Source organism: Pongo pygmaeus, chromosome 6, assembly GCF_028885625.2.
Source record: "Pongo pygmaeus isolate AG05252 chromosome 6, NHGRI_mPonPyg2-v2.0_pri, whole genome shotgun sequence".
Lineage (NCBI taxonomy): Eukaryota > Metazoa > Chordata > Mammalia > Primates > Hominidae > Pongo > Pongo pygmaeus.
Window position 1 is genome coordinate 129520661 of NC_072379.2, and position 27434 is coordinate 129548094.

General features: G+C 39.0%; 1 protein-coding gene and 1 pseudogene across 2 annotated transcripts in view; both read right to left on the reverse strand.

The window, feature by feature from the left end:
* The window catches only part of COPG2 (COPI coat complex subunit gamma 2), a 164177-nt gene that overhangs the window by 125466 nt on the left and 11277 nt on the right, over positions 1-27434 (reverse strand). For both annotated transcript variants that reach the window (XM_054497299.2, XM_054497300.2), the window contains exon 5: positions 22724-22803. In XM_054497299.2, coding sequence (XP_054353274.1) covers positions 22724-22803 — 80 coding nt within the window. The remainder of the gene's footprint in view (positions 1-22723; positions 22804-27434) is intronic.
* LOC129040789 (glutamyl-tRNA(Gln) amidotransferase subunit C, mitochondrial-like) lies at positions 15302-19545 on the reverse strand (annotated as a pseudogene).

Consider the following 27434-nt stretch of genomic DNA (forward strand, 5'->3'; position numbering starts at 1 on the left):
GGTTGTGGTAAGTCTACGAATGAATCTGAAAGCAAACTTCATCTCTGCTACTGTTTTTAATTACTAGCATTTCCATTTGTTTCTTTCTTTTCTTTCCTTTTTTTTTAAAAAAAGACAGTTTCACTCTTGTCACCCAGGCTGTAGTGCAATGGTGCAATCTCAGCTCACAGCAACCTCTGCCTCCTGGGTTCAAGTGATTCTGTCGCCTCAGCCTCCCGAGTAGTGGGATTACAGACACACGCCACCATGCCTAATTTTTGTATTTTTAGTAGAGATGGGGTTTCACCATGTTGGTTGGCCAGGATGGTCTCGCTCTCTTGACCTCATGATCCACCTGCCTTGATCTCCCAAAGTGCTGGGATTACAGGTGTGAGCCACTGTACCCGGCCCCTATTTAGGTCTTAATTTCTATCACCAATGTTTTGTAGTTTTTAGTCTACATATCTTATACATCTTTCATCAGATTTACCCCAAAGCATTTCATATTTTGATGCTACTGTAAACAGGATTAATTGCAAGTTACAACTGCTCTTGACAAGTATATACAACATAATTTATTTTTACATATTGATCTTGTATTCTGCAAATTTACTAAGCTCACTTATTACTTCTTGTAGCTTTTGTTGGATTCCACAGATTTCCTACACAGACAATGTCATCAGCAAACAAAGAGTCTCAGTTTTCTTGTTCAAATTGCTTTTCCTTAATAATTTTTCTGTATACTTGCTCTATGTTTTTGAGAGATGGGTACTGAAATTTCCAGCTTTAACTGTGGATCTGTTGATTTCTCCTTTCAATTCTACCAAGTTTTGTTTCAAGCATTGTGAAATTCTGTTATTAGCTCCATAAACAATTAGTATTACTTTGTCCTCTTGGTAAGTTGACCCCTTTATCCCTAGTAATATTATTTATTCTGGAGTCTACATTATCTGATGTTAACAAGAATACAGCTTCTTGTGATTACAGTTAGCATGGTATATCTTGCTTCATCTTTTTAATTCTATTTGTTTCTTTATATTTAAGGTATGTTTTTATAGGCAGCATAAAGTTGGATTTGGCTTTTTTAAGAAATCCAAACTGAGCTGGGCATAGTGGCTAATGCCTGTAGTTCCAACTACTTGGGAGGACCGCTTGAGCCCAGGGGTTTGAGGATGCAGTGAGCTATGATCATGTCACTGCACTGAGTGACCCCATCTCTTTAAAAAATCCAATCTAGCCATCTTCGCCTTTTAATTGAAGTGTTTAGAATAGGTGCCTTTAATGTAATTATTGATATGGTTGGGTTGGAGTCTGTCATCTTGCTATTCCTTTTCTATTCATCTCATCTGGTTTTTGTTCCCTTTTCTTTTTCTTTTCTTTTCTTTTTTTTTTTTTTTGAGATGGAGACTTGCTCTGTCACCCAGGCTGGAGTGCAGTGGCATCATCTGGGCTCACTGCAACCTCCATCTCCCAGATTCAAACGATTCTCCGAGTAGCTGGGATTACAGGCACATGCCACCACACCTGGCTAATTTTTGTATTCTTAGCAGAGATGGGGTTTCGCCATGTTGGCCGGGCTGGTCTCCAACTGCTGACCTCAGGCAATCCACCTGCCTCGGTCTCCCAATGTGCTTGGATTACAGGTGTGAGCCACTGTACCTGGCCTGGATTTTGTTCCCTTTTCCTCCCCAACCTTCCTTTGGGTGGAATATATGTTACAATTCTATTTAACTCTTTCGTTGGCTTATTAGCTATAACTCTGCATTGTTATTTTAGTGGTGGCTTTATACTGTAAATCTTTTACTAGATTTTCTTCAAGTGCTAAAACACTTCATAAAGAGGGTACAAACTTTATAGTAATAAAGTACTATTTCTCTTCTTTGCCTCACGCTATTTTTGTCACAGATTTTATTTTTACATATGTTATAACCCCCATACTAAATTAAGATTTTTCTTTAAGCAGTCAATTAACTTTTAAAATTACTTAAACAAGAAAATTTTCTTGTTTATCTACTCAGTTTAACATTTCCAGTATTCTTCATTTCTTTGCATAGATCCATATTTTCATTATCATTTTCATCCTGGTGAAAAAATCCCTTTTATAATTACATGTGACTCTGTCAGAGATACATTCTTTCAGCGTTAAGTCTGAAATTGCCTTTTTATCACCTTCACTTTTGTAAGTTATTTTCACTGGGTATCGAATTCTGGATTGACAGTTGTTTTCAGCTGTTGTTGTTTTCTTTAAGTACTATCCATATGTTGTTTTGGTGGGATCAATCTAGTGTCATCTCCCTTCAGCCTGAAAAAACTTCATTTACTATAATATTTACCGTACAGCAGGTCTGATGGGGACAAATACCTTTTAGTTTACCTTCATCTGAGGAAGTTTTATTTCACCTTCATTCCTGGAAGATATTTTCAGTGGATATGGTATTCTGAGTCATCACCTCCTTTCTTTCAGGACTTTAAAGATGGTGTTCCACTGTTTTTTGACTTCCAGATTTTCTGATGAGAAACCCACAGTGATGTGTATATGTAATCAATCATGTTCCTCTTGGTGCTTTCAACAGTTTTCCTCATCTTTGGTGCTCAGCAGTTTCATTAAGTGTCTGAGAGTAGAGTCCTTTGAATTTACCTTGTCTAAATTTCACTTACTTTCTTGAATCTGTAAATTTATCTTTCTCCAAATTTGGAAGTTTTCAGTTATTGTTTTCCCAAATTTTTTTTTCACACCAATACCTTTCTCCTCTTCTTCAGGGACTTCAATGACATGAATGTTAGGCCCTTTGATATAGTCTCACAGGCCAGTGAGGCTGTTTATTTTTGTTTTCTTTTTTCTCTCTCTCTTTTCAGTTGGGATTATTTCTACTGGTTTATCTTTAAATTCACTAACCTGTTCCTCTGACATCTCCATTCTGCTACTGAGATGAACCAATGTTTTTTTTATTATTATTATACTTTAAGTTCTGGGATACACGTGCGGAACGTGCAGGTTTGTTACACAGGTATACACGTGCTGCACCCATCAACCTGTCATCTACATTAGGTATTTCTCCTAATGATATCCCTTCTCTAGCCCCCACCCCAAGACAGGCCCCGGTGTGTGATGTTCCTCTCCCCGTGTCCATGTGTTCTCATCGTTCAACTGCCACTTATGAGTGAGAACATGTAGCGTTTGGTTTTCTGTTTCTGTTAGCTTGCTGAGAATGATGGTTTCCAGCTTTATCCATGTCCCTGCAAAGGACATGAACTCATCCTTTTTTATGGCTGCATAGTATTACATGGTGTATATGTGCCACATTTTCTTTATCTAATCTATCATTGACAGGTATTTGGGCTGGTTCCAAGTGTTTGCTATTGTGAACAGTGCTGCAATAAACATACATGTGCATGTGTCTTTATAGCAGAATGATTTATAATCCTTTGGATATATACCCAGTAATGGGATTACTGGGTCTAAAGGTATTTCTGGTTCTAGATCCTTGAGGAATCACCACACTGTCTTCCACAATGGTTGAACTAATTTACACTCTCACCAACAGTGTAAAAGCATTCCTATTTCTCCACATCCTCTCCAGCATCTGTTGTTTCTTGACTTTTTAATGATCGCCATTCTAACTGGCATGAGATGGTATCTCACGGTGGTTTTGATTTGCATTTCTCTAATGACCAGTGATGATGAGCTTTATTTCATAATCTCTTCTTTTGAGAAGTGTCTGTTCATATCCTTCACCCAGTTTTTGATGGGGTGGCTTTTTTCTTGCAATTTTAAGTTCTTTGTAGATTCTAGATATCAGCCCTTTGTCAGATGGATAGACTGCAAAAATTTTCTCCCATTCTGTAGGTTGCCTGTTCACTCTGATGATACTTTCTTTCACTGTGCAGAAGCTCTTTAGTTTAATTAGATCTCATTTGTCTATTTTGGCTTTTGTTGCCATTGCTTTTGGTGTTTTAGTCATGAAGTCTTTGCCCATGCCTATGTCCTGAATGGTATTACCTAGGTTTTCTTCTAGGGTTTTTATGGTTTTAGGTCTTACGTTTAAGTCTTTAATCCATCTTGAGTTAATTTTTGTATGAGGTGTAAGGAAGGGGTCCAGTCTGAGTTTTCTGCATATAGCTAGACAGTTTTCCCAACATCATTTATTAAATAGGGGATCCTTTCCCCATTGCTTGTTTTTGTCACGTTTGTCAAATATCAGATGGTTGTAGATGTGTGGTGTTATTTCTGAGGACTCTGTTCTTTTCCATTGGTCTACACATCTGTTTTGGTACCAGTACCATGCTGTTTTGGTTACTGTATCCTTATAGTATAGTTTGAAGTCAGGTAGTGTGATGCCTCCAGCTTTGTTCTTTTTGCTTAGGATTGTTTTGGCTATGTGGGATCTTTTTTGGTTCCATATGAAATTTAAAGTAGTTTTTTTCTAATTATGTGAAGAAAGCCAATGGGAGCTTGATGGGGATAGCACTGATTCTATAAATTAATTTCGGCAGAATGGCCATTTTCACAATATTGTTTCTTCCTATCCATGAGCATGGAATGTTTTTCCATTTGTTTGTGTCCTCTCTTATTTCCTTGAGAAGTGGTTTATAGTTCTCCTTGAAGAGGTCCTTCCCATCCCTTATAAGTTGAATTCCTAGGTATTTTATTCTCTGTAGCAATTGTGAATGGGAGTTCACTCATGATTTGGCTCTCTGTTTGTCTATTATTGGTATACAGGAATGCCTGTGATTTTTTGCACACTGATTTTATATCCTGAGACTTTGCTGAAGTTGCTTATCAGCTTAAGGAGATTTTGGGCTGAGATGATGGGGTTTTCTAAATATACAATCATGTCATCTGCAAACAGAGAAAATTTGACTTCCTCTCTTCCTATCTGAATATCCGTTATTGCTTTCTCTTGCCTGATAGCCCTAGCCAGAACTTCCAATAATATGCTGAATAGGAGTGGTGAGAGAGGGCATCCTTGTCTTGTGCCTGTTTTCAAAGGGAATGCTGCCAGCTTTTGCCCATTCAGTACGACATTGGCTGTGGGTTTGTCGTAAATAGCTCTTATTATTTTGAGATACGTTCCAACAACACCTAGTTTTTTGAGAATTTTTAGCATGAAGGGGTGTTTAATCGAAGGCCTTTTTCTGCATCTATTGAAATAATCATGTGGTTTTTGTCATTGGCTTTGTTTATGTGATGGATTACACTTACTGATTTGTGTATGCTGAACCAGCCTTGCATCCCAGGGATGAAGCCAACTTGATCGTGCTAGATAAGCTTTTTGATGTGCTGCTGGATTTGGTTTGTCCGTATTTTATTGAGGATTTTCGCATCAATGTTCATCAGGGTTATTGGCCTGAAATTTTCTTTTTTTATTGTCTCTCTGCCAGGTTTTGGCATCAGGATGATGCTGGCCTCATAAAATGAGTTAGGGAGGAGTCCCTCTTTTTGTATTGTTGTAGTAGTTTTAGAAGGAATAGTACCAGCTGCTTTTTGTACCTCTGGTAGAATTTGGCTGTGAATCTGTCTGGTCCTGGGCTTTTTTTTGGTTGGTAGGCTATTCATTACTGCCACAATTTCAGAACTCGTTATTGGTCTATTCAGGGATTCGACTTCTTCCTGATTTAGTCTCGGGAGGGTGTATGTGTCCAGGAATTTATCCATTTCTTCTAGGTTTTCTAGTTTATTTGCATAGAGGTGTTTATAGTATTCTGTTACGGTAGTTTGTATTTCTGTGGGATCAGTGGTGATATCTCTTTTATCATTTTTTATTGTGTCTATTTGATTCTTCTCTCTTCTTTATTAGTCTGTCTAGCAGTCTATTTTGTTAATCTTTTCAAAAAATCAGCTCCTGGATTCATTGACTTTTTGAAGAGTTTTTTGTGTCTCTATCTCCTTCAGTTCTGCTCTGATCTGTTATTTCTTGTCTTCTGCTAGCTTTTGAATTTGTTTGCTCTAGCTTCTCTAGTTCTTTTAATTGTGATGTTAGGGTGTAGATTTTAGATCTTTCCTGCTTTCTCCTGTGGGCATTTTAGTGCTATAAATTTCCCTCTAAACACTGCTTTAGCTGTGTCCCAGAGATTATGTTACGCTGTCTTTGATCTGATTGGTTTCAAAGAACTTATTTATTTCTGCCTTAATTTCATTATTTGCCCAGTAATCATTCAGGGGCAGGTTGTTCAGTTTCCATGTAGTTGTGTGGTTTGAGTGAGTTTCTTAATCCTGAATTCTAATTGGATTGCACTGTGGTCTGAGCAACTGTTTCTTATGATTTCTGTTCTTTTGCATTTGCTGAGGAGTGTCTTACTTCCAATTATGTGGTCAATTTTAGAATAAGTCCAATGTGGTGTGGAGAAGAATGTATATTCTGTTGATATGGGGTGGAGAGTTCTGTAGATTTCTATCGTCTGCTTGGTCCAGAGCTGAGTTCAAGTACTGAATATCCTAGTTAATTTTCTGTCTCGTTGATCTGTCTGACAGTGGGGTGTTAAAAGTCTCCTACTATTATTGTGTGGGAGTCATTATTGTGTGGGAGTCTAGGTCTCTTTGTAGGTCTCTAAGAACTTGCTTTATGAATCTGGGTGCTCCTGTATTGGGTGTATTTATATTTCATATATTTAGGATAGTTAGCTCTTCTTGTTGCATTGATCCCTTTACCATTATGTAATGCCCTTCTTCGTCTCTTTTGATCTTTGTTGGTTTAAAGTCTGTTTCATCAGAGACTAGGATTGCAACCCCTGCTTTTTTTTTTTTTTTTTTTTTTTTTGCTTTCATTTGCTTGGTAAATATTCTTCCATCCCTTTATTTTAAGCCTATATGTGTCTCTGCATGTGAGATCGGTCTCCTGAACACAGTACACCAATAGGTCTTGACTCTTTATCCAATTTGCCAGTCTGTGTCTTTTAATTGAGGCATTTAGCCAGTTTACATTTAAGGTTGGTATTGTTATACGTGCATTTCATCCTTTCATTATGATGCTGCTAGCTGGCTATTTTGCCCATTAGTTGATGTAGTTTCTTCATAGTGTCAATAGTCTTTACCATTTGGTATATTTTTGCAGTGGCTGATACTTGTTTTTCCTTTCCATATTTGGTGCTCCCTTCAGGAGCTCTTGAAAGGTAGGCCTGGTGGTGACAAAATCTCTCAGGATTTGTTTCTCTGTAAAGGATTTTATTTCTCCTTCACTTATGACGCTTAGTTTGTCTGGATATAAAATTCTGGGTTGAAAATTCTTTTCTTTAAGAATGTTGAAAATTGACCCCCACTCTCTTCTGGCTTGTAGGGTTTCTGCAGAGAGATCTGCTGTTAGTCTGATGGGCTTCCATTTGTGAGTAACCCGACCTTTCTCTCTGGCTGCCCTTAACATTTTTTCCTTCATTTCAATGTTGGTGAATCTGACGATTATGTGTCGTGGGGTTCCTCTTCTCGAGGATTATCTTTGTGACGTTCTCTGTGTTTCCTGAATTTGAATGTTGGTCTGTCTTGCTAGGTTGGGGAAGTTCTTCTGGATAATATCCTGAAGTGTGTTTTCCAACTTGGTTCCATTCTCCCCATTACTTTCAGGTACACCAATCAAACATAGGTTTGGTCTTTTCACATAGTCCCATATTTCTTGGAGGCTTTTTTCATTCCTTTTCATTCTTTTTTCTCTAATCTTGTGTTCACACTTTATTTCATTACATTTATCTTCAATCTCTGATATCCTTTCTTCCACCTGATCAATTTGGCTATTGATACTTGTGTATGCTTCACGATGTTCTTGTGCTGTGTTTTTCAGCTACATCAGGTCATTTATTTTCTTTCTAAGCTGGTTATTCTAGTTAGCAATTCCTCTAACCTTTTTTCAAGGTTCTCAGTTTCCTTGCATTGGGTTAGAACATGCTCCTTTAGCTCTGAGGAGTTTGTTATTACCCACCCTCTGAAGCCTACTTCTGTCAATTCGTCAAACTCGTTCTCTGTCCAGTTTTGTTCCCTTGTTGGCAAGGAGTTGTGATCCTTTGGAGGAGAAGAGGCATTCTGGTTTTTGGAATTTTCAGCCTTTTTGCACTGGTTTTTCCTCATCTTTGTGGATTTACCTATCTTTGGTCTTTGATGTTGGTGACCTTCAGATGGGGTTTCTGTGTGGATGTCCTTTTTGTTGATGTTGATGCTATTCCTTTCTGTTTGTTAGTTTTCCTTCTAACAGGCCCTTCTGTTGCAGGTCTGCTGGAGTTTGCTGGAGGTCCACTCCAGACCCTGTTTGCCTGGGTATCACCAGCGGAGGCTGCAGAACAGCAAAGATCGCTGCCTGTTCCTTCCTCTGGAAGCTTTGTCCCAGAGGGGCTCCCGCCAGATGCCAGCTGGAGCTCTCCTGTATGAGGTGTCTGTTGACCCCTGCTGGGAGGTATCTCCCAGTCAGGAGGCACAGGGGTCAGGGACCCACTTGAGGAGGTAGTCTGACCCTTAGGAGAGCTTGAGCGCTGTTCTGGGAGATTTGCTACTCTCTTCAGAGCCAGCAGGCAGGAATGTTCAAGTCTGCTGAAGCTGCACCCACAGCCGCCCCTTCCCCCAGGTGCTCTGTCCCAGGGAGATGGGAGTTTTATCCATAAGCCCCTAACTGGGGATGCTGCCTTTCTTTCAGAGATGCCCTGCCCAGAGAAGAGGAATCTAGAGAGGCAGTCTGGCTACAGAGGCTTTGCTGAGCTGCAGTGGGCTCTGCCCGGTTCGAACTTCTGGGCAGCTTTGTGTATAATGTGAGGGGAGAAAACCACCTACTCAAGTCTCAGTAATGGCAGACACCCCTCCCCCCGCACCAAGCTCAAGTGTCCCAGGTGGACTTCAGACTGCTGTACTGGCAGCAAGAATTTCAAGCCAGTGGATCTTAGCTTGCTGGGCTCCGTGGGGGTGAGATCCACTGAGCTAAACCACTTGGCTCCCTGGCTTCAGCCCCCTTTCCAGAAGAGTGAACAGTTCTATCTCGCTGGCATTCCAGGTGCCACTGAGGTATGAAAAAAAAACTCCTGCAGCTACCTTGGTGTCTGCCCAAACGGCTGCTCAGTTTTGTCCCTGAAACCCAGGGCCCTGGTGGCGCAGGCACCTGAGGGAATCTCCTGGTCTGCAGGTTTGAAGACCATGGGAAAAGTGTAGTATCTGGGCTTGAGTGCACCATTCCTCAAGGTACAGTCCCTTACGGCTTCCCTTGACTAGGGGAGGGAGTTCCCCAACCCCTTGCACTTCCCCGGTGAGTTAACACCCCACCCTGCTTCAACTGGCCCTCCAGGGGCTGCACCCACTGTCTAACCAGTCCCAGTGAGACGAGCTGGGTACCTCAGTTAGAAATGCAGAAATCACCTGCCTTCCATGTTGATCTCGCTGGGAGCTGCAGACCAGAGCTGTTCCTATTCAGCCATCTTGCCAGCCACACCTCCACGTCTGAGCCAATGAATCTTTTTATTTTACAGATTATAGTCTGTCATTTCTAGAATTTTCATTTGGTTTTGTATATATAGCTCACTGCTGAGAATTGCTCTTTCCATTCATTTCAAGAGTGTCTACCTTTATGGTACACGGTTGCACTAGCTGCTTTAAAGTATTTAAGAATCCCTACAACTGAGTCATTTTGGGGGTATCTATTAATTATCTTTTCCCTTGAAAATTTCCAAGTTTTTTCTAATCAATAGATACCAACCCCAAAATGACGCGGCTGTAGGGATTAACATTGGTTCAAGGGAACCGATTTCCTTTCCTGGTTGACTGGTTTTGGATTGTATCCTGGACATTTTGATTATGTCATGGGACTCTGGATCCTATTAAAAGCCTCTGGGGACTATTGACTTTTTTGTTTTAGCAAGGAATCAACCCAGTTAGTTTCAGATTACAAGTTCTGCCTGGCCTTCTGTGCATATTGGTTCCAATGTCAGTTTATACTTCAAAGCTTTTGCTATGCTTCTTTAGGAATAGTCCATACGTGTAGTGCTTTGGTAAGTTATCCATTCCTCCATGTCTTTCCTCATGTCTTTTTTCCCATACCATCTGGCTGTCAAAGACACCTTTCCCAGGTCGTCAGCCAGAAATATTGGGTTCTCTCAGAGTTTCAGTTCCCTGTACTATGCAAGTGGGCCCACCTTCATGATGAAGAGGTAAGAAAAGATAGAAAGAAAAAATAATAATGTGGCTTTTCCCCCACTCTTCACCCAACAGCCATTCCTTTTCTCAGTGGTAGGTTTCTTCTCAGGGTTTTAAGTGCTCACAACATTGCTGTCGTATCCTAGTAAAGTTGTTCCACAACTAGGGCTGACCTCAGGATGGGAAAGAAAACGAGAAAAACACAAACAAACAAACAAGGATTCTCCCCTAGCTCTCCAGCTTGCAGTCACCACCAACCTTTTTTTTTTTTTTTTGTAAACTGTGCTCAGGCCAGAGAGATGGGCTCCTTTCTGAGTCTCTATTGACCACACCTACTATATAGTTCCCTGATTCAGACTGCCCTTGGGTCAAACTCAAGGTATAAAGATGAAAATTAACCATGAAACTCACTGTTGCTATATTGGTCGTTCATTAAGTATTGTTTTCTCTCCCTAATTCACCTACTATACTTACTATTTGGAGGCTTCAGGTAATTGTTTTTGGTTTTTTGTCCAGGGTTGTTGTTATTTATTATTATTATTATTATTATTATTTGTAATCACTGGGAAAGATGGGCTCCAGTAGCTTTATTTTATCTTGGCTAGAATTAGAAGTATCCTGGCTTTCACTTTTATTCACTGTTGTTCATTTCACTAGGCTTTGGAGAAGGAAGTTTTATGACCTGGCATCACTTCATCATCTTTCCTGAAAAGTCTGCCACGATTTCATTTTAAAATAAAATAAGTGTTAATCCAAATAAACCAGGAAAGTTGGCTTGCACACTGGGCAGGAAAAAGAGAAGGGAAGTAGGAGACAGAAAGGTTTCTCAATATGCATTAACACACCTTTCTCCACTTCTGCCTATGTCAGCGCTTTCCTGAGGTAGAGAGGGAAACAAATAATCCTTTTGATTCCAATTCCCTTGCTTGAAGAGAGAAAATGGATTATCTTTTAACTCATGCAACACTTTTATTGCATGTCTAATAATACAAAGCACTTTTCCAGGTATTGATGATACAAAGTTATATGTGTTTCTTTCTCTCAAAGAATTAATAATTCAGAGGGCAGAAAAACTATGCAAATAATTATAGTACAATATATTAAAATACCAGAACAGAGGTTAAAAAAAAATGAAGCGTTAGAACAACCGAGGCTGGGTGTAGTGGCTCTCACCTGTAATTCCAGCACTTTGGGAGGCTAAGAGGACTGCTTGAGTTCAGGAGTTCAAGACCATCCTAATCAACATAGCAAGACCCTATCTCTTAAAAAAAAAAAAAAAAAAAAAGAACAACAGAGAAGACAATGACTAATCTGTCAAGAAAGAAGAAGCAGGAAGTCAGTACCTATAATGACATGTATTTGAGCTATGTGGAAAAGGAAACAGAATAATTCCAGGCACAGGGAGAAGCATGTACAAATATAAAGGGTATCAAAGAGCATGATGAGTTTGGGAAACAGCTACAGCACTTATATGAACCCCAGGGAATACCAATATTTAGATGACAGGCAGAAGAAAACCAGACACTTCTGAGGTATCATAGAATAAAATGGAGAAATCAAAGAGGAGAGGAAATCCAGGACTATGGTTTCTGAAAGCCAAAGATGGTACAACTCCAGGAAGTACTTAACCATGTTAAAACTGGGAGAGAGGTCCAGTAAAATGTGGACAGAAAATTAACTTTGAAAATTAACTAAGTAAGAAGTTACTGGAAATCTTTGAGAGGAGTTTCACTACAGTGGTGGTTAAGTCATAATAGTATCTCATTTTCTTGTTCTAAACCATGTCCTGGCAGTAAATCTTCAGAAGTAATTATTCAGCAACAGCTGCACCATTCAAATAGAAAAGCTGTTTCGGGCTTGTATATTTCTTACTAAGTGGATGAACTTAGCATTTAGTTTCCTTAGGAAGCACAAAGTATTTTTCTCCCTCTACCCGAATCCACACATTATCCCCACAATTGATTTCAAAACTGCCTAGCTGATAACAGTTTCTACAACCCATTTATTTCTTCCTAAACCAAGGTCTTTGAATTTTTCATTTGATTTTCTGAAACCAGGACGTAACTTATCACATACTGATGCCCACTCCCCAGAGTACTCCCTAATGTGACTGATGGATCATTCCTCAGGACTCAATTCCAGAATTCTCAATTCTCTCAATTCTCAATTCCTCAATTCTCTCAATTCTCTCAATTCTCAATTCCTCAATTCCTCAATTCTCTCAGGACTCAATTCCAGACTTTCACTGGGTGGGTGCCATCACATAAGGGTATGCCTTCTTGTAACGAGTAGAACAGTATAATCAGGTTGTCAATATACATTTAGTTAGTTAAGACACTAACTAAATCTCTTTTTTTTCACCGAGTTGTAATTTATACAATAAAATGGACAACTTAAATATTACATTAAATCAGTTTTGGCAATTGTGATCATCTATGTAACCTCCATCCAAAATAAAAATACTGAACATTTCCATCACCCCAGAAAGTTCCCCCATGTCCATTTCCAATCAATTTCCTCTAACCCAGCAGACTTCTGACTTCTATCACCACAGATGAGTTTGGGGGCTGTTCTTGGAGTTTATATGAAGAGAATCATCCAGAAAATATTCTTTTGTGTCTGTTTTCTTTCCAACATAAATGTTTTAGAAGTTTATCCATGTTGTTGCCTGAATCAGCATTTTCCTTTTATTGCTGAGTAATAGTCTATTGCATGAATATATCACAATTTGTTCCTTCTTCTTTGATGAGCATTTGGGTTGTTTCCAGTTTAGGGCTATCACAAATACGAGGGGACTTCAAAAAATCTGTGGAAAAATGGAATTAAAAAATAAACCTAATGGCTGAGCACAGTAGCTCACGCCTGTAATCCTAGCACTTTGGGAGGCCAAGATGGGCAGATCACTTGAGGTCAGGAGTTTGAGACCAGCCCGGCCAACATGGTGAAAGCGCATCTCTACTAAAAGTACAAAAATTAGCTGGGCGTCGTGGCACACAACTGTAATCCCAGCTACTTGGGAGGCTTAAGCCTGGGAGGCGGAGGCTGCAGTGAGCCAAGAGCACACCATTCCACTCCAGCCTGTGTGACAGAACAAGACTCCGTCTCAAAACAAAAACAAAAACCACAGAACGGGCGCGGTGGCTCCCAGCACTTTGGGAGGCCGAGGCGGGCGGATCACGAGGTCAGGAGATCGAGACCATCCTGGCTAACATGGTGAAACCCCGTCTCTACTAAAAATACAGATATTAGCCAGGCGTGGTGGCAGGCGCCTGTAGTCTCAGCTACTCGGGAGGCTGAGGCAGTAGGATGGCGTGAACCCGGGAGGCAGAGCTTGCAGTGAGCCGAGATCGCGCCACTGCACTCCAGTCTGGGCGACAGAGCAAGACTCTGTCTGGAAAAAAAAAAAAAAACCCATAAAAACTATAAATTTTATTTATCGAAAGAGCTCCATCAAGTTCAAGACACATTTTAAAGTGATGATACCAGTCATTTAGTCCATCCCTAAACAACTGAAGTTGCTGGGAATGTAAGCATGTCAATGCAGTCATTTTTACATTATTTTTTTTTTTTAAGGAGCCAGGAGTAGATAACTTTGTTTATATGGGGATTAAGATAGTTGCTCTGATATTGGTTTGAGAACTTCAACTCCAAGGTTCGGGGTTCTCTTTTAATTCAAGGCCAAGCTTTGTAAATTAAGCTGCCTTAAAGAAAAAAGAAGCACTGCAGATAAAAGAAGGGAATGGGAAAAATAAACACAGACTTTTAAGAATGAGCAACAAGCTAGGCATTGTGGTTTACACCTGTGATCCCAGCACTTTGGGAGGCCAAAGCATGTCAGAGGATCCTCTGAGGCCAGGAGTTCAGGACCAGACAGGCAACATAACAAGATCCCATCTCTACTTAAAAAAAACACACACACACAAATTAACTGGACGTGGTGATACACACCTGTAGTCCTGGCTACTCAGGAGGCTGAGGTGGGAGGATCACTTGAGCCCATAAGTTGGAGGCTGCAGTGATCTCTGATCACACCACTGCACTCCAGCCTGGGTGACAGACAGAGACCCTATCTCAGAAAAATAAAAGAAATGAGCAGCAGCGCAAAGATCATTGGGAAATTCTTAGCCAAAACCAACTCTGGCAGTTTGGTTAGAGGAAAAAGTCTCTCTCTGATTCTATTACTTAGAATCTATTAATTAGAGAATGAATCCCTAAATAGGTTTCATTTATCCTTGGTATCTGTTTTAAAACAAAAAACTCCACAATCTTGGACTCATGTCAATTTAATAATCATTTTGGGGGTGAGAAGGGCTACTTTGTCCCAGGCCCACGGCTACTTTTAGGATAAGTTCTCTTTTCAGAAAGAGAAACACTAGGTATGACTAGTATCCCTTTTGCATTTAATCACTTTGTGGGATGGCAGATGGTTCTAGGTTAGGAGTTCCCAAGGTCTAGTCTACTTTGAACACTCTTCAGACCATAGCAGAAAGTTAGCCCTTTTCTAGGAACAAAGTGGGTAACTAGGAACAAATTCAGGTATGTCCAGTGAAGATAGGGTTGCTCAAATCAATTCAAATAGCAACTAAAAATGACAACCAAGGTTGTCACATAGTGATCAAGATGCTCCATCTACCATTTAAGTAGATGTAAAAGTTCACTTTCATGCAGTTGGTATAGTCCTTTGGAGAGAGTTAAAGGGGGATAAATAGTGTCTTCCATACTGAACAGGCCTGTTAAGCGAATACCTTGGAAGCTATTTCCTTGGAAGGTGACTTTTGCTTTCCTTTTACTTCAGTTAGCATCAGGAACTCACTGCCTTGTTGGCGTCAGATATTTCCCAATTCTGTCTTCAGAAGAGTCTGCTATTAAGAAATGCTGGCCAGGCGCAGTGGCTCATGCCTGTAATCCCAGCACTTTGGGAGGCCGAGGCGGGCGGATCACCTTAGGTCACAAGTTCGAGACCAACCTGGTCAATATGGTAAAAGCCCTTCTCTACTAAAAATACAAAAATTAGCCCGGCATGGTGGCAGGTGCCTGTAATCCCAGCTACTCAGGAGGCTGAGGCAAGAGAATCGCTTGAACCCAGGAGGCGGAAACTGCAGTGAGACGAGATTGCACCATTGCACTCCAGCCTGGGGGACAAGAGCGAGACTTCAACTCAAAAAAAAAAAAAAAAAAAAAAAAGAAAAGAAAAGAAATGCTTAAGCATCCATTTTTTCAGGTGACTGGAAAAAGCAGGAAAATTAGTGTTCACAGTAAGAAAATATTGTCATCATGCTTCCACGTATTCAGAGAGTACCCCCTTTCCAGAATGAGCTACTCGGCTGTGTGAGAAAGGCTCTTGTTCATTCAGCTTTGGCAAAGAGATATTACCTGGGGAGCCACAAAATACTCCTTCACGACGCAGTGGGAGTTTTGTAGTAATTCTTCAGCACAGTTGCCTTCTTCTACATTGTTAGATCTCAGGTATAGACATCTGCCCTCCAGGACCGACTCCATCGGCTCCACCCGTCGGTGTCCATGGGGTGGAGCCCATGGGCGAAGACGATGGCTCTCTCCAGCCGCACCACTGCCTCGTGACTGCCAAAGTCCACAGGCACTAGAGGCTCCAGGGGCTCAATCACCTCAGTCATGATCCGGCCACTGGCTTGAAGGTGAAACCCTGGCGCCCACCCAGCCACATCATCACCCACGCTCAACCATTTTTCCATTATTAACTGAAGAAAAATGGGTACCCTTTAGAGATTTTTTTCAAGATTAGGAAGCAAAAGAAAGAAGCAGCCAGATAAGAACTCTAAGGTGGAGGCTATGGACACTCTTGCAAAATTGCCCTTGTTTGATGACAGGAATGAACAGACACACTGTCGTGGTGGAGAAGGACTCTCTGGTGAAACTTTCCCAAGTGTTTTTCCACTAAAGCTTTGGCCAACTTTCTCTAAATACTCTCATAATAAGCTATTATCATTACTTGGCCCTCCAGAAAGTCAACAAGCAAAATCCCTCAAGCATCTCAAAAAACTGTTGCCATGACTTCTGTTTTTGACAGGTCCACTTTTGCTTTGACTGGACTACTTCCACCTCTTGGTAGCTATTGCTTTGATCATACTTTGTCTTCAGGATTGGACTGCTAACCACATTTCTTCTCCCGTTACAATTCCTCAAGGTAATATCTAAGAATCTTGATCTCATTTGTTTAAAACTTCCACTTAAAAGCTCTGCTCTTGCCTGCAGCCAATCTAGATGCAATAATTTTGACATCCATTAAATAGTTTGCTCAACTTTAATTTTATTAGTCAGAATTGGGTAAGGCTGAACCAAATGAGGTGTCTATACATTGGCTATTGCTGCTGTTAATCATCAGTTTTACAAATTGATGTAGATGGTCTGCTGCTGAAGATGAAGGACTTCATGGTCAACACTGTCTCATCCCTTCTTAATACAACTTATCCATTTGTAAACTGCTGATTTCTTTGGGTCACTATTGCCATGTTTTTTTGTAATTTCACCATTCTTCTACCCAAAGTTCACCATAAATGTAATGTTTGTTCTTGTTTCAATTTTAGCAGAATTGATGTTGCTCTGAAATGGATTATTTTCAAACGGATGTATTAGTGTCTCAAGCTAGATACTGTTCGGACATGTTATTAACAAGTTAGTCATGAGTTTATATTTTAGTGCAAAAAAATTTTGAACTCTGATATGGTTTGGCTCTGTTGTCTCCACCGAAATCTCATCTCGAATTGCAATCCCCACGTGTTGAGGGAGGTAGGTGATTGGATCATGGGGGCAGTTTCTCCCATGCTGTTTTTGTGATAGTGAGTGAGTTCTCATGAGATCTGATAGTTTTATAAATGGCAGCTTTTGCTGTGCTTTCACTCTTTTCGCTCTCTTGCCGCCATGTAAGATGTGCCTGCTTCCCCTTCTGCCATGATTGTAAGTTTCCTGAGGCCTCCCCAGCCAGGAGGAACTGTGAGTCAATTACACCCCTTTCCTTTATAAATTACCCAGTCTTGGAGTGTGTGTGTGTGTGTGTGTGTGTGTGTGTGTGTGTGTGTGTGTGTGTGTGTGTGTGTGTGTGTGTGTGTGTGTGTGTGTGTGTGTGTGTGTGTGTGTGTGTGTGTGTGTGTGTGTGTGTGTGTGTGTGTGTGTGTGTGTGTGTGTGTGTGTGTGTGTGTGTGTGTGTATTTTTTTTTAAGATGGAGTCTCACTCTGTCGCCCAGGCTGGAGTGACAGTGGTGTGATCTTGGCTCACTGCAATCTCTGCCTCCCAGGTTCAAGCGATTCTCCTGTCACAGCTTCCTGAGTAGCTGAGACTACAGGTGTGTGCCACCATATCAAGCTAATTTTTGTATTTTTATATGGGGTTTCCCCATGTTGGCCAGGCTGGTCTCGAACTCCTGACCTAAAGTGATCTGCCCCACCTCAGCCTCCCAAAGTACTGGGATTATAGGTGTGAGACACTGTGCCCGGCCTCAGGTAGTATCTTTAGAGCAGTATGAAAATGGACTAATACAAACTCCATGGATATTTTTTCATAACACATATTTCCCATAAACTTTTTGAAGAACCCTCATAAGGCTGTTATGACATTCTTGTACAGTCTTTTTTGTGGCCATATATGTATTCATTTTCCTTGAGTAAATACCTAGAAGAGGTGTTACTGGTCACAGGGCAGGTATATAATTAACTTTATAAGAAACTGCCAAAGCTTTTCTAAGGTGGTTGTATCATTCTACATTCCTATCTACAGTGTATGGGAGTTTCAATTGTTCCAAATGTTCAGTATTGGAATAGGCTTTTTTATTTTGGTATTGTCAAGCTTTTTTGTATTAACCATTCTAGTGGGTATGCTGTATCTCATTAAGATTTTTTTTTTTTTTTTTTTTGAGACGAAGTCTCACTCGGTCACCCAGGCTGGAGTGCAGTGGCATGATCTTGGCTTACCGCAACCTCCGCCTCCTGGGTTCAAGCAATTCTCCTGCCTCAGCCTCCTGAGTAGCTGGGACTACAGGTGCCTGCCACCATGCCCAGCTAATTTTTTGTATTTTTAGTAGAGATAGGGTTTCACCGTGTTAGCCAGGACGGTCTTGATCTCCTGACCTCGTGATCCACCCACCTCGGCCTCCCAAAGTGCTGGGATTACACGCATGAGCCACCGCGCCCAGCCTATCTCATTAAGATTTTAATTTGCATTTCCCTGATGACTAATAATGTTGAGAACATTGTGCTTACTGGCCATTTGCATATATTCTTTTGTGAAGTATGTGCCTTCAGATTTTTTTAATCTCCATGGTTTCTTGCCAAGCCAACAAATTTTCTATGCATACAGAAAGGTCATCTATAATATTAGTTTTCTATTCCTGCTGTAACAAATTACCACAATTAGTGGCTTAAAACAACATGAATTTATTATTTTCAGTTCTGTAGATTAGAAGTCCAACATAAGTCTCACTGGGCTAAAATCACTGTGTCATTAGGGCTGTGTCCATTGCACAAGCAAAATACATTCATTCACCCCCTTCCAAGATCCCCCCAAAGTCTCAACACACTGCAGCATCAATTCAAAGTCCAAAATCTCATCTAAATCTCATGGACTCAAAAATCTCAATCTTATCAAAATCTAAATTTGGTGTGGGTGAGACTCTTGGTATAATCCATCCTGAGGCAAAATTCCTCTCCATCTTTGGACCTACGGAATTAGAAAAGAAATCTCCTGCTCCCAAAATACAAGGACAGGACTGCCATAGAATATAGTTACAGATATTCCCATTCAAAATGAAAGAAAGTGAAAGGGAAGACATCATTGGTCGCAAGCAATTTTGAAATCCAGTTAGGCAACCTGGAATAGGTCTCTGCATGGGCAGAATTCTGTAAAGCTCTCAGTTCCACCCTACAGGACTGCCCTTTTGCCCTCAGAGTCTTCCTTCCTTTTTCATAAAGGGTAACCAGAGTGTATTTAAAGCTGAGTAGTTTCATCAGCTTGTTTCCTGCCTGTAGAATTTGGGGCTCTGACAGCCTTCTTTCACTTCATCCTTTCATTTCTTTTCTAATTCCACAGGTCCACAGATGAAGAGGAATTTTGTCTCCTCTTTGAGTCTTTCACCTCATCCTCTCTCACTCCCTCTGAGTTGCTGCTGACGTACAATTCTCAAAAACCTTGTGGGTCTACTGTGTAAGTACAGAGACTCCCTCCATTAGACAAGAGGCTCCTCCACAGATCTTGCCTAGATAATCCCATCTCTATTTCTGGCTTCTACTTGGATGCTAAGGGAATCTATGAGTCACACCCCTTGATCTCTTCAGTGTTTTGTGTGAGTGAATGCTCTGACCTTTTTATCTTTCTGAGGTTTCAGCAAAAGGTTGCGCAGCGACTCCTTTGGCTTTTTCTTTAGAGCACATTTTCCTGACGGTGAAACTCCTGACTTTAGCACCCTTTGCCACTTAGGTAGACTAAGAATTTCCAAAATCATCGAGCCCTGGTTCCTTTTTGTTTAACAGGTCTCTTTTTGATTTATTTCTCTACTTTCAATTTTACTATTAGTGGCAAAAAGAAACTAGGCCATAACTTCAACACTTTGCTTGGAAATCTCTTCAGTTAAACATCCAAGTTCACTGTTTGTAAGTCCTCCTTTCCACGTAATTGTAGTACACAAGCCTGCTGAGCTTTCTGCCACTATAACAGGGATCCCTTTTCCTCTAATTCCCAACATTTTCCTCTGAGCCGGCACCTTTAATGCATTTCCACCATCTGTTCACAATGATTTAGGTATTCTCTAAGATGATAAATGTTTTCTCTATCCTGCGCCTCACTTTTTTCTAAGTCTAATAGAGTCATTAACACCCATATTTCTAATGTCATAGCAATCTAGGTGTTTTCTATCATGCACCTCAAAATTCTTCCAGATGTGCTCACTGCATAATTCCAAAGCTACTTCCACATTTTTAGGTATTTGTTACAGCAGCACCCCACTTCCAGGTACCAAAATCTGCATTAGTCTTCTATTGCTGCTGTAACAAAGTACCACAAACTTAGAGGAAAATACAACATTCATTTCTTTATCTTACAGTTATAAAAGTTAGAAGTCCAACACTGGTCTCACTGGGCTAAAATCAAGATATCGGTAGGGCTACAGTCCTTTCCGGAGGCTAGAAGGGTGAATCCTTGCTTTTTCCAGTTTCTAGAGGTTACCACATTCCTTGACTCATGGCCCTCTTCCCCCATCTCCAAATCCAGCAACACTGCATCTCTGACCTTGTTTCCATCATCACATCTCTTACTGACACCTCTTCTGCATCCCACTTCCATTTTTAAGAAGTGTAGTCCTTAAAGGGCCCACCTGAATGATCCAGAATAATCTCCCTATCAGCTGTTTAGCAATCTTAATTCCCTTTTGCCATGTAATGTACATATTCACAGGTCCTAGGAATTGGGACATGGACATCTTTGGGTCACTATTATCCTGCCTACCACAACTACTAATCACTTAAAATGAACTATTAATAGAAATACACCATAATTCAAGGTAGCCTAGCAAAACTCAGAGGCAAGTATTGACAGCTAAAAGAAACAAACAAAAAACTCTCAGTCAACGACTAATTTATTTTAAAATTTTCAAAATATTAGTGAATCTAGCAATCTAACTGAAGGTTTTCTGGTTTTTTTTTATTTTTATTTTTTTAACTTGTGGTAGATACCATTAGTTAACTAATCCAACACCCATTTTCAACCCCTTCTCCTTTTTCTGTCCCTAATACTTGGGCTATAAAATACTAAATACTCACTTTCCTGGCTTCCTAAGGGTAGTCATATAACACAGTTGTACCAAGTGAAATCTAAAAATTGCCTTGGGAAAAGATATTGCATTCCTGATAAAAGAGGCAGATGGTGTGGCCTTCCCTGGCTTCCTTCCCAGTACCCCTCTAGCCTTGAATGTGGTACATTGCCAGTAATTTGGGCATCTATTTTGCAATAATGGAAAATGTCCAAAGAATTCAAGCGACACTACCCTGACACTGCTGAATGACTGAGCCAACACCAGCTACTCTAAGCCTCTAGACTTACGGTTATATGAGAAAAAATAAACTCCCATCTTGTTTATGTCACTGTTTACATCTGCTTTTCTGTTATTTTCAGCTGAAAGCTTTCCTAATTCAAACTACATTCCACACTACTACTGGTTAAACACAAGCACCCTCCTCTAAACATTTATTATGTTATACAAAACCAGATTCACTTCAATGAGTTACAGTAATTAAAAAGGCAACTATTTTTAAAATGTTTATTATAACTATAAATTATATATACTTATTCTAGGACATTTGCAAATTATAAAAAGTTTAAAGAAAATAACTATCAGCCACAATCCCAACCATCCAGAGATAAGTCTGTGTAACTTCTATCCGTATTTTTTATATATATACATAAAATGTTCTTTTTTTTTTTTCTGAGACTGAGTCTCGCTCTATCACCCAGGCTGGAGTGCAGTGGCACAATCTCGGCTCACCACAATCTCCACCTCCCAGGCTCCAGCGATTCTCCCGCCTCAGCCTCCCAAGTAGCTGGAATTACAGGAGCGTGCCACCAATGCCTGGCTAATTTTTTTGTATTTTTAGTAGAGACGGGGTTTCACCATGTTGGCCAGGTTGGTCTTGTCCTGACCTCAGATGATCCACCTGCGTCGGCCTCCCAAAGTGCTGGGATTACAGGCGTGAGCCACCACGTCTGGCATATAAAATGTTCTTTGAAGTGAGACTATATGGAATACGTAGATTGACTCCAACCCCCATTTAGCACTTTATGAAGACTTATTTATATCAGATGTTTCAAAAATATCTCCAAATTTTAAAATATTTTATAATATGATGATATGGTTAATTAAATAATTTTATCAATGGTAGACACGTAAGTTGTGGGTCCTTTTTTCTACTGTAAATGGTGTTGCAACAAACATCAATATATATAAGTTTTTCTGTGTTATGTCTGATTATTTTCCAAGGATAGTTCCACAGTTGTGGCCTTACTAGGTCAAAGGGATAAAGCCTTTCAATTATTCAACAAATGTTGCTAAATTACTTTCTATTGAAAAATTGAATCAATTTATTACTCTGTCTCCTTTGTACAAGAGTATGTCTCCCTTACACAAGTACTGAATGCTGCCTTTTTGCTTTTTTGCCAGTTTGATGAGTAAAAAATATTATACCTCATTCTTGAATTTTTAATTTATGTTTCTTGGTTACTATTGAGAACGACTATCTAAAGACATTTAGATCCTTTATATTGGTTATTTGATGAATTATCACTTGTTTCTTTTTAAAAGTTCTTTATATATTACAGATGCTAGCCTTTGACGTATTTGTTGTAAATATTTTATTTCAGTGCACGTTATCTTTTACTTTTTAGTTTTATCCATTTTTATGAAAATTTTGATGCACTCAAATCTATCAGTATTATCTTTTGTAACTTCTTCCTTTGCTTTATCAGATACGGATGGCTTTCACTGATGAAAACTTCATTTTAGAAAAGAATGCTTTAAGATATTATATTCTTTTAAATTCCTATTGGCTTTCTTATGGTCAAAAAATGAAATCAACAGAAAGCAAACAGCAAATATATAAGTATCTCATCCTAGATTTTGACCATTCACATACCTGCTTGTGACAATTATCACATCCTCAGAGATGGTAGCCATTTCTTTGATGGTAAGGTAGCACATTCTCCTCAATGTTTGCTGAAAAATCATTTATAAAAGGTAACAGATTATTCATAAGGAAATGGTTTTTTAAATTATTTGAAGTGAGGACCCCAAGTAGATATATATTTTAGAAAGATATTCTTTAAAAGAGTCTCATCTACCAAAAAAAAAAAATTAATATCTGGGTGAGAAACTATTCAGAATACTAGTATTTCCTAAACACAACTGATGCATTGACACAATAGGTAAAAACTTAAAAATTCAATTATATGGATCTTTCTACTGAGAGATACAAACTTAGACTCTGATAGCTTGAGTCCAAAGACAAAGGTTTTTTGTTTTGTCTTGTTTTGTTTTTTTGAGACAAGAGTTACGCTCTGTTGCCTAGACTGGAGTGCAATGGCGCAATCACGGCTCACCACACCCTCCGCCTCCCGGGTTCAAGCAATTCTCCTGCCTCAGCCTCCCAGGTAGCTGGAATTACAGGTGCTGGCCACCACGCCTGGCTAATTTTTGTATTTTTAGTAGAGACGGCGTACAGTGTTAATTAAAGGCTCATTCCTGGAAAACATATTTTTTAAGTTCTTAAAAAATACGTAGGGATAAATGTGCAAACTCTGCACTTTCCTCAGTTCAATGTATACCAATGTTTCCTCCTGAACCCTAAATGAGATTTCTAGATGAATACCTGGATCCAAGTAAGAACTAAGCTAACAATGCTCCACCTACTCTCCCCGACTCAACTGGATCTCTGATTTATTCATACACTATGGATAAATGGGCAGCAGCCAGACACCAGGTTCCTCTAGTCTGTCCAGCCTCATCCCTTACTGAGTAACCTCAAATTTCTTTTAAGTAGAGAAACCCAAATACATCAGACGCAGCTCCAGAGTCCAAGCTATGGAGAAAACCTTGATACTACTGGACCCATTAAGGAAAGAGAAGAGAGTGAGGATCCTCGTGGTGATTAAACACAGGAAAAAAAAAAAAAAACACACAGAAAGCCAGTATGGGCACACACATGGGGCAGATCAAAGCTACTATGAGAAGAAAACAAAAAATTAGAATCAAAATTTCAGGAACACCCCACCTCAATTTAAAGAAAAAAAAAGTTCTGTGAAAAGCAGAAAACTAGAGACACAAAAAAAAATTTCATTAAAACACAAAAAATGGTGGCTCAACATTATTAGTCATCGGGGAAATGAAAATTACTTATCCAATGAAAAATTAAAACCACATTTCAGAAACTACCTCACACCCACCAAAATGGTGAAAATTCAAGACAAACAATACAAAATGTTGGCAAAAAATGTGCTCTTAACCACTAAAACATACTGCATAAACAAATACACAGAAATGCTGAATAAAATCGGAACAAAAAATTTAAATGTGTAGCCAAGGACAAAATAAAGAGAAATTCACAGATGCTAGAAATGAACACAACCAAACATTCATAGCCACAGAAGGATCTTACTGGCATGGGATATAGTATCTAATGTCTACAAAAATGAGGTTCTAAAAGGTATATTCTTCAAGCACAAGGAAAATCATTCCAGATAACTCAGAAATAGAGCAAGGAATGAAGAGTTTTTAAAAAGTGCTAAAGACAGGAGTAAGTCACAATGAGCAAACAAGACTCACAAGAAAATTATGGCATAGAATATATGAATGTAAATGTGCACATGTGTATGCATATATACACATATGTATGTCGATATACTCATATACGTATAAGGAGTCAGAGTATCCTAAGACTCTCCAATTTCCCATGAGTAGGGAAAACACAAAGATGAGTATTCGATTTTGATAAGTCAAAAACCCACTGCAATTTTGAGTACAAACAATAAAAAAACTTCCAAAGTATTACCCCACAGGTTGCTGATGCTCTGTTTATTTCTAGTCTGTCTTTTTTTCCTCTCTGCTTTATTTTGGACTTCTACTGCTGTCTTCAATGACCCTGGGTTTTTTTGTTTGTTTGTTTGTTTGTCCTACATCTCTAATTTGCTATTAACCCCATGCAGTGTAGTTTTCATTTTATATATTTCTTTTCTTTTTTTTTAATTTTTGGGAAGTGTATTTGGATCTCTTTGTATCTCTCCTATTTTATGCTTTATTCTTGTTATGCCTTTCTTTACACTCTTAAGCATATAGATCATGTTAACAGTTGTTTTAATGACATCATCTGCTCATTCCATCACCTTTACCATTTCTGAGTTTGTGTCTGCTGATCCATTTTTCTCCTGTTTATAGATAATATTTCCTGTTTATTTGCATATCTGATAATTTATTAGATGCTGCACATTGTGAAGTTTATTATTTTGGTGTATGATCTTAAATAGTATTGAACTCTATTCTGTCGTGAGGGAAGGTTACCCAGGACTAGTTTGTTTGTTTTTTTTTCACTTTGAGGCTTACTTATAGGCTTTTTAAAGTTTTAGTGTAAGGTTATAGTATATTCCCATTACTTAGGTAATAATTACTTATGAATGGTTTCCTTTTGAGAACTATACCAGATGTCTTACGCAATACAAGGTCTTTCCGCTCTCACTGGTGGGAATACAAACTACTCTGAGTTCCGTATTTTTCGGATTCTTTCCTTAGCTTTGAGTAGTTTCCTTTTTTACACACACAGATCAGTTTTTACTTAACCAAAGACTCCAGGGATAGTCCTCAACAGATCATGGAATCCCTCCCTCTCCTCCTTCCTTCTCTCCCCGCCCCTCTTTTTCTCTCCGGCTCCTTCTTCTTTGGTATTCTGCTTCACAAATTCGAGCTTTCTTGGCTCCCAACCTCCATTTGTTTTCTCAACTCTGAGAGAGAACTAGGCCTGTAATCTCTTTCTGGGCCACGATCTAGTACAATCCTAGGGCTGACAATCCTAGGGTTTCCCTTCTTCAGATCACAGTCCTGGGATGCCTATTATCCAACGTCTGAAAACTGTTATGTCATAAATTTTGTTTGATTTTCTAGGTATTTATAGTAGCAGGGTAAATCCAGCCCATTTACTTTATCATGGCTGTAAACAAAACAGAAAAATGTTCTTACTATCAAAATAAATGGCAATTTATCTAGTTATTCTTTTATTATTAATTTCCAACACTATCCCATTGTAAATAAAGAACACAGTCTATATGATTTCAATCCTTTGAAATTTGTTGTGTCTTGCTTTATGGCTCAATATACAATCGACTTTTTGTAAAGGATCTTTGTGCTCTTCATTTACATTTAATGTGGATAATCATATATTTGGGTCTATATCTACCAGGTCATTATAAGATTTATGTTTGTCCTCTTTGGTCTATGTTTCTCCTCCTCTTTTTTTCCCCTTCTTTTGGTTTGATTTTTTAGCTTTTTTTTCTTTTTGCACAATTAGATTGGAAGAGAAAAATAATTAATTTTTTAAAAATCAATGAAACAGAAAGCTGGTTCTATGACAAGATCAATCAAGTTTATAAATCCCTAGACAAGCTTCCTAGGAATAAAAGAGAGAAGACACAATTAACCAGTATCAGAATGAAGGAAGAGACACCACTAAGGATTCTGCAGACATTAAAAGAATGGAGGAATATTATGAAAAGCTTTATGCCAAGTTCAACAATTTAACTGAAATTCCTTGAAAGATACAAACTACCAGAGTACACTCAAGAAGACAAATAACCTGAATGGCATCATATATACATTTTTTTAATGAAGTTAATTAACCCCGAAAAGCCTTCCCACTAAGAAGACAGCTGCAATAGTGAACTCTAACAAACATTTAAGGAGATCACAAGAAAAAGGTCACTATATAAAAGTTCATTTAATTCTAGAGACTACCAATAAACAATACAAATACAAGAGCATCAAAACATACTATCTACTTTAGGGATAAATTTCACAAAATATGTGCAAGACTTGTACACTGAAAATTATAAAATACTGCAGACAGAAGTTAGAGAGACTTGAATAAAGGGATACATACCATGTTTGTGAAGCAGAAAACTCAATAGTGCTACAATATCCATTCTCCTAAAATTGCTCTTTAGATTTAATGCAAGCCCCACCAAAGTTCCAGCAGGATTTTTATATCTATATAAAAAGATTATATTATATATAATATAACCTTGTCTATTTCTAGATATCTACATATTTCTATATTATCTATATATAATATAGATATTTAAAATCCATATGGAAATGCAAAGGGCCCAAAAGAGCCAAAACAATTTTGAAAAATAGAAAGATTTGCACTATAAAACTTATAGATTTTAAACCTATAGTTAATCAAGACAGCATAGAGCTAAAGCAAGAACAGACATATAGGTCAATGAAACAAAATAATGTTCCAATGTGCCAATGTAACTCAATCATCTTCATCATCTCCTCCCCCTCCTCCCCTTTCTCCTTCCATATGGATATTCAATTGTTCCAGAATCATGTGTTGAGAAAATGAAGAAAGAAGAAAAGGAAGAGGCAGTGGATGGAGGAAGAGAAAAGAGGTGAAAAGAAACCAACCATTACTTTATACCATATACAAAAATTAATATGAAATGGATCATAAGGTAATTGATATGAAACTACAAACACCCAGAAAAAAAGCACAGGAGAAAATCGTTGTCACCTTCGGTTAAGCAAAGATTTCTATGATATGACATAAAAAGCATCACCCGTAACAGAAAAAAATTTGA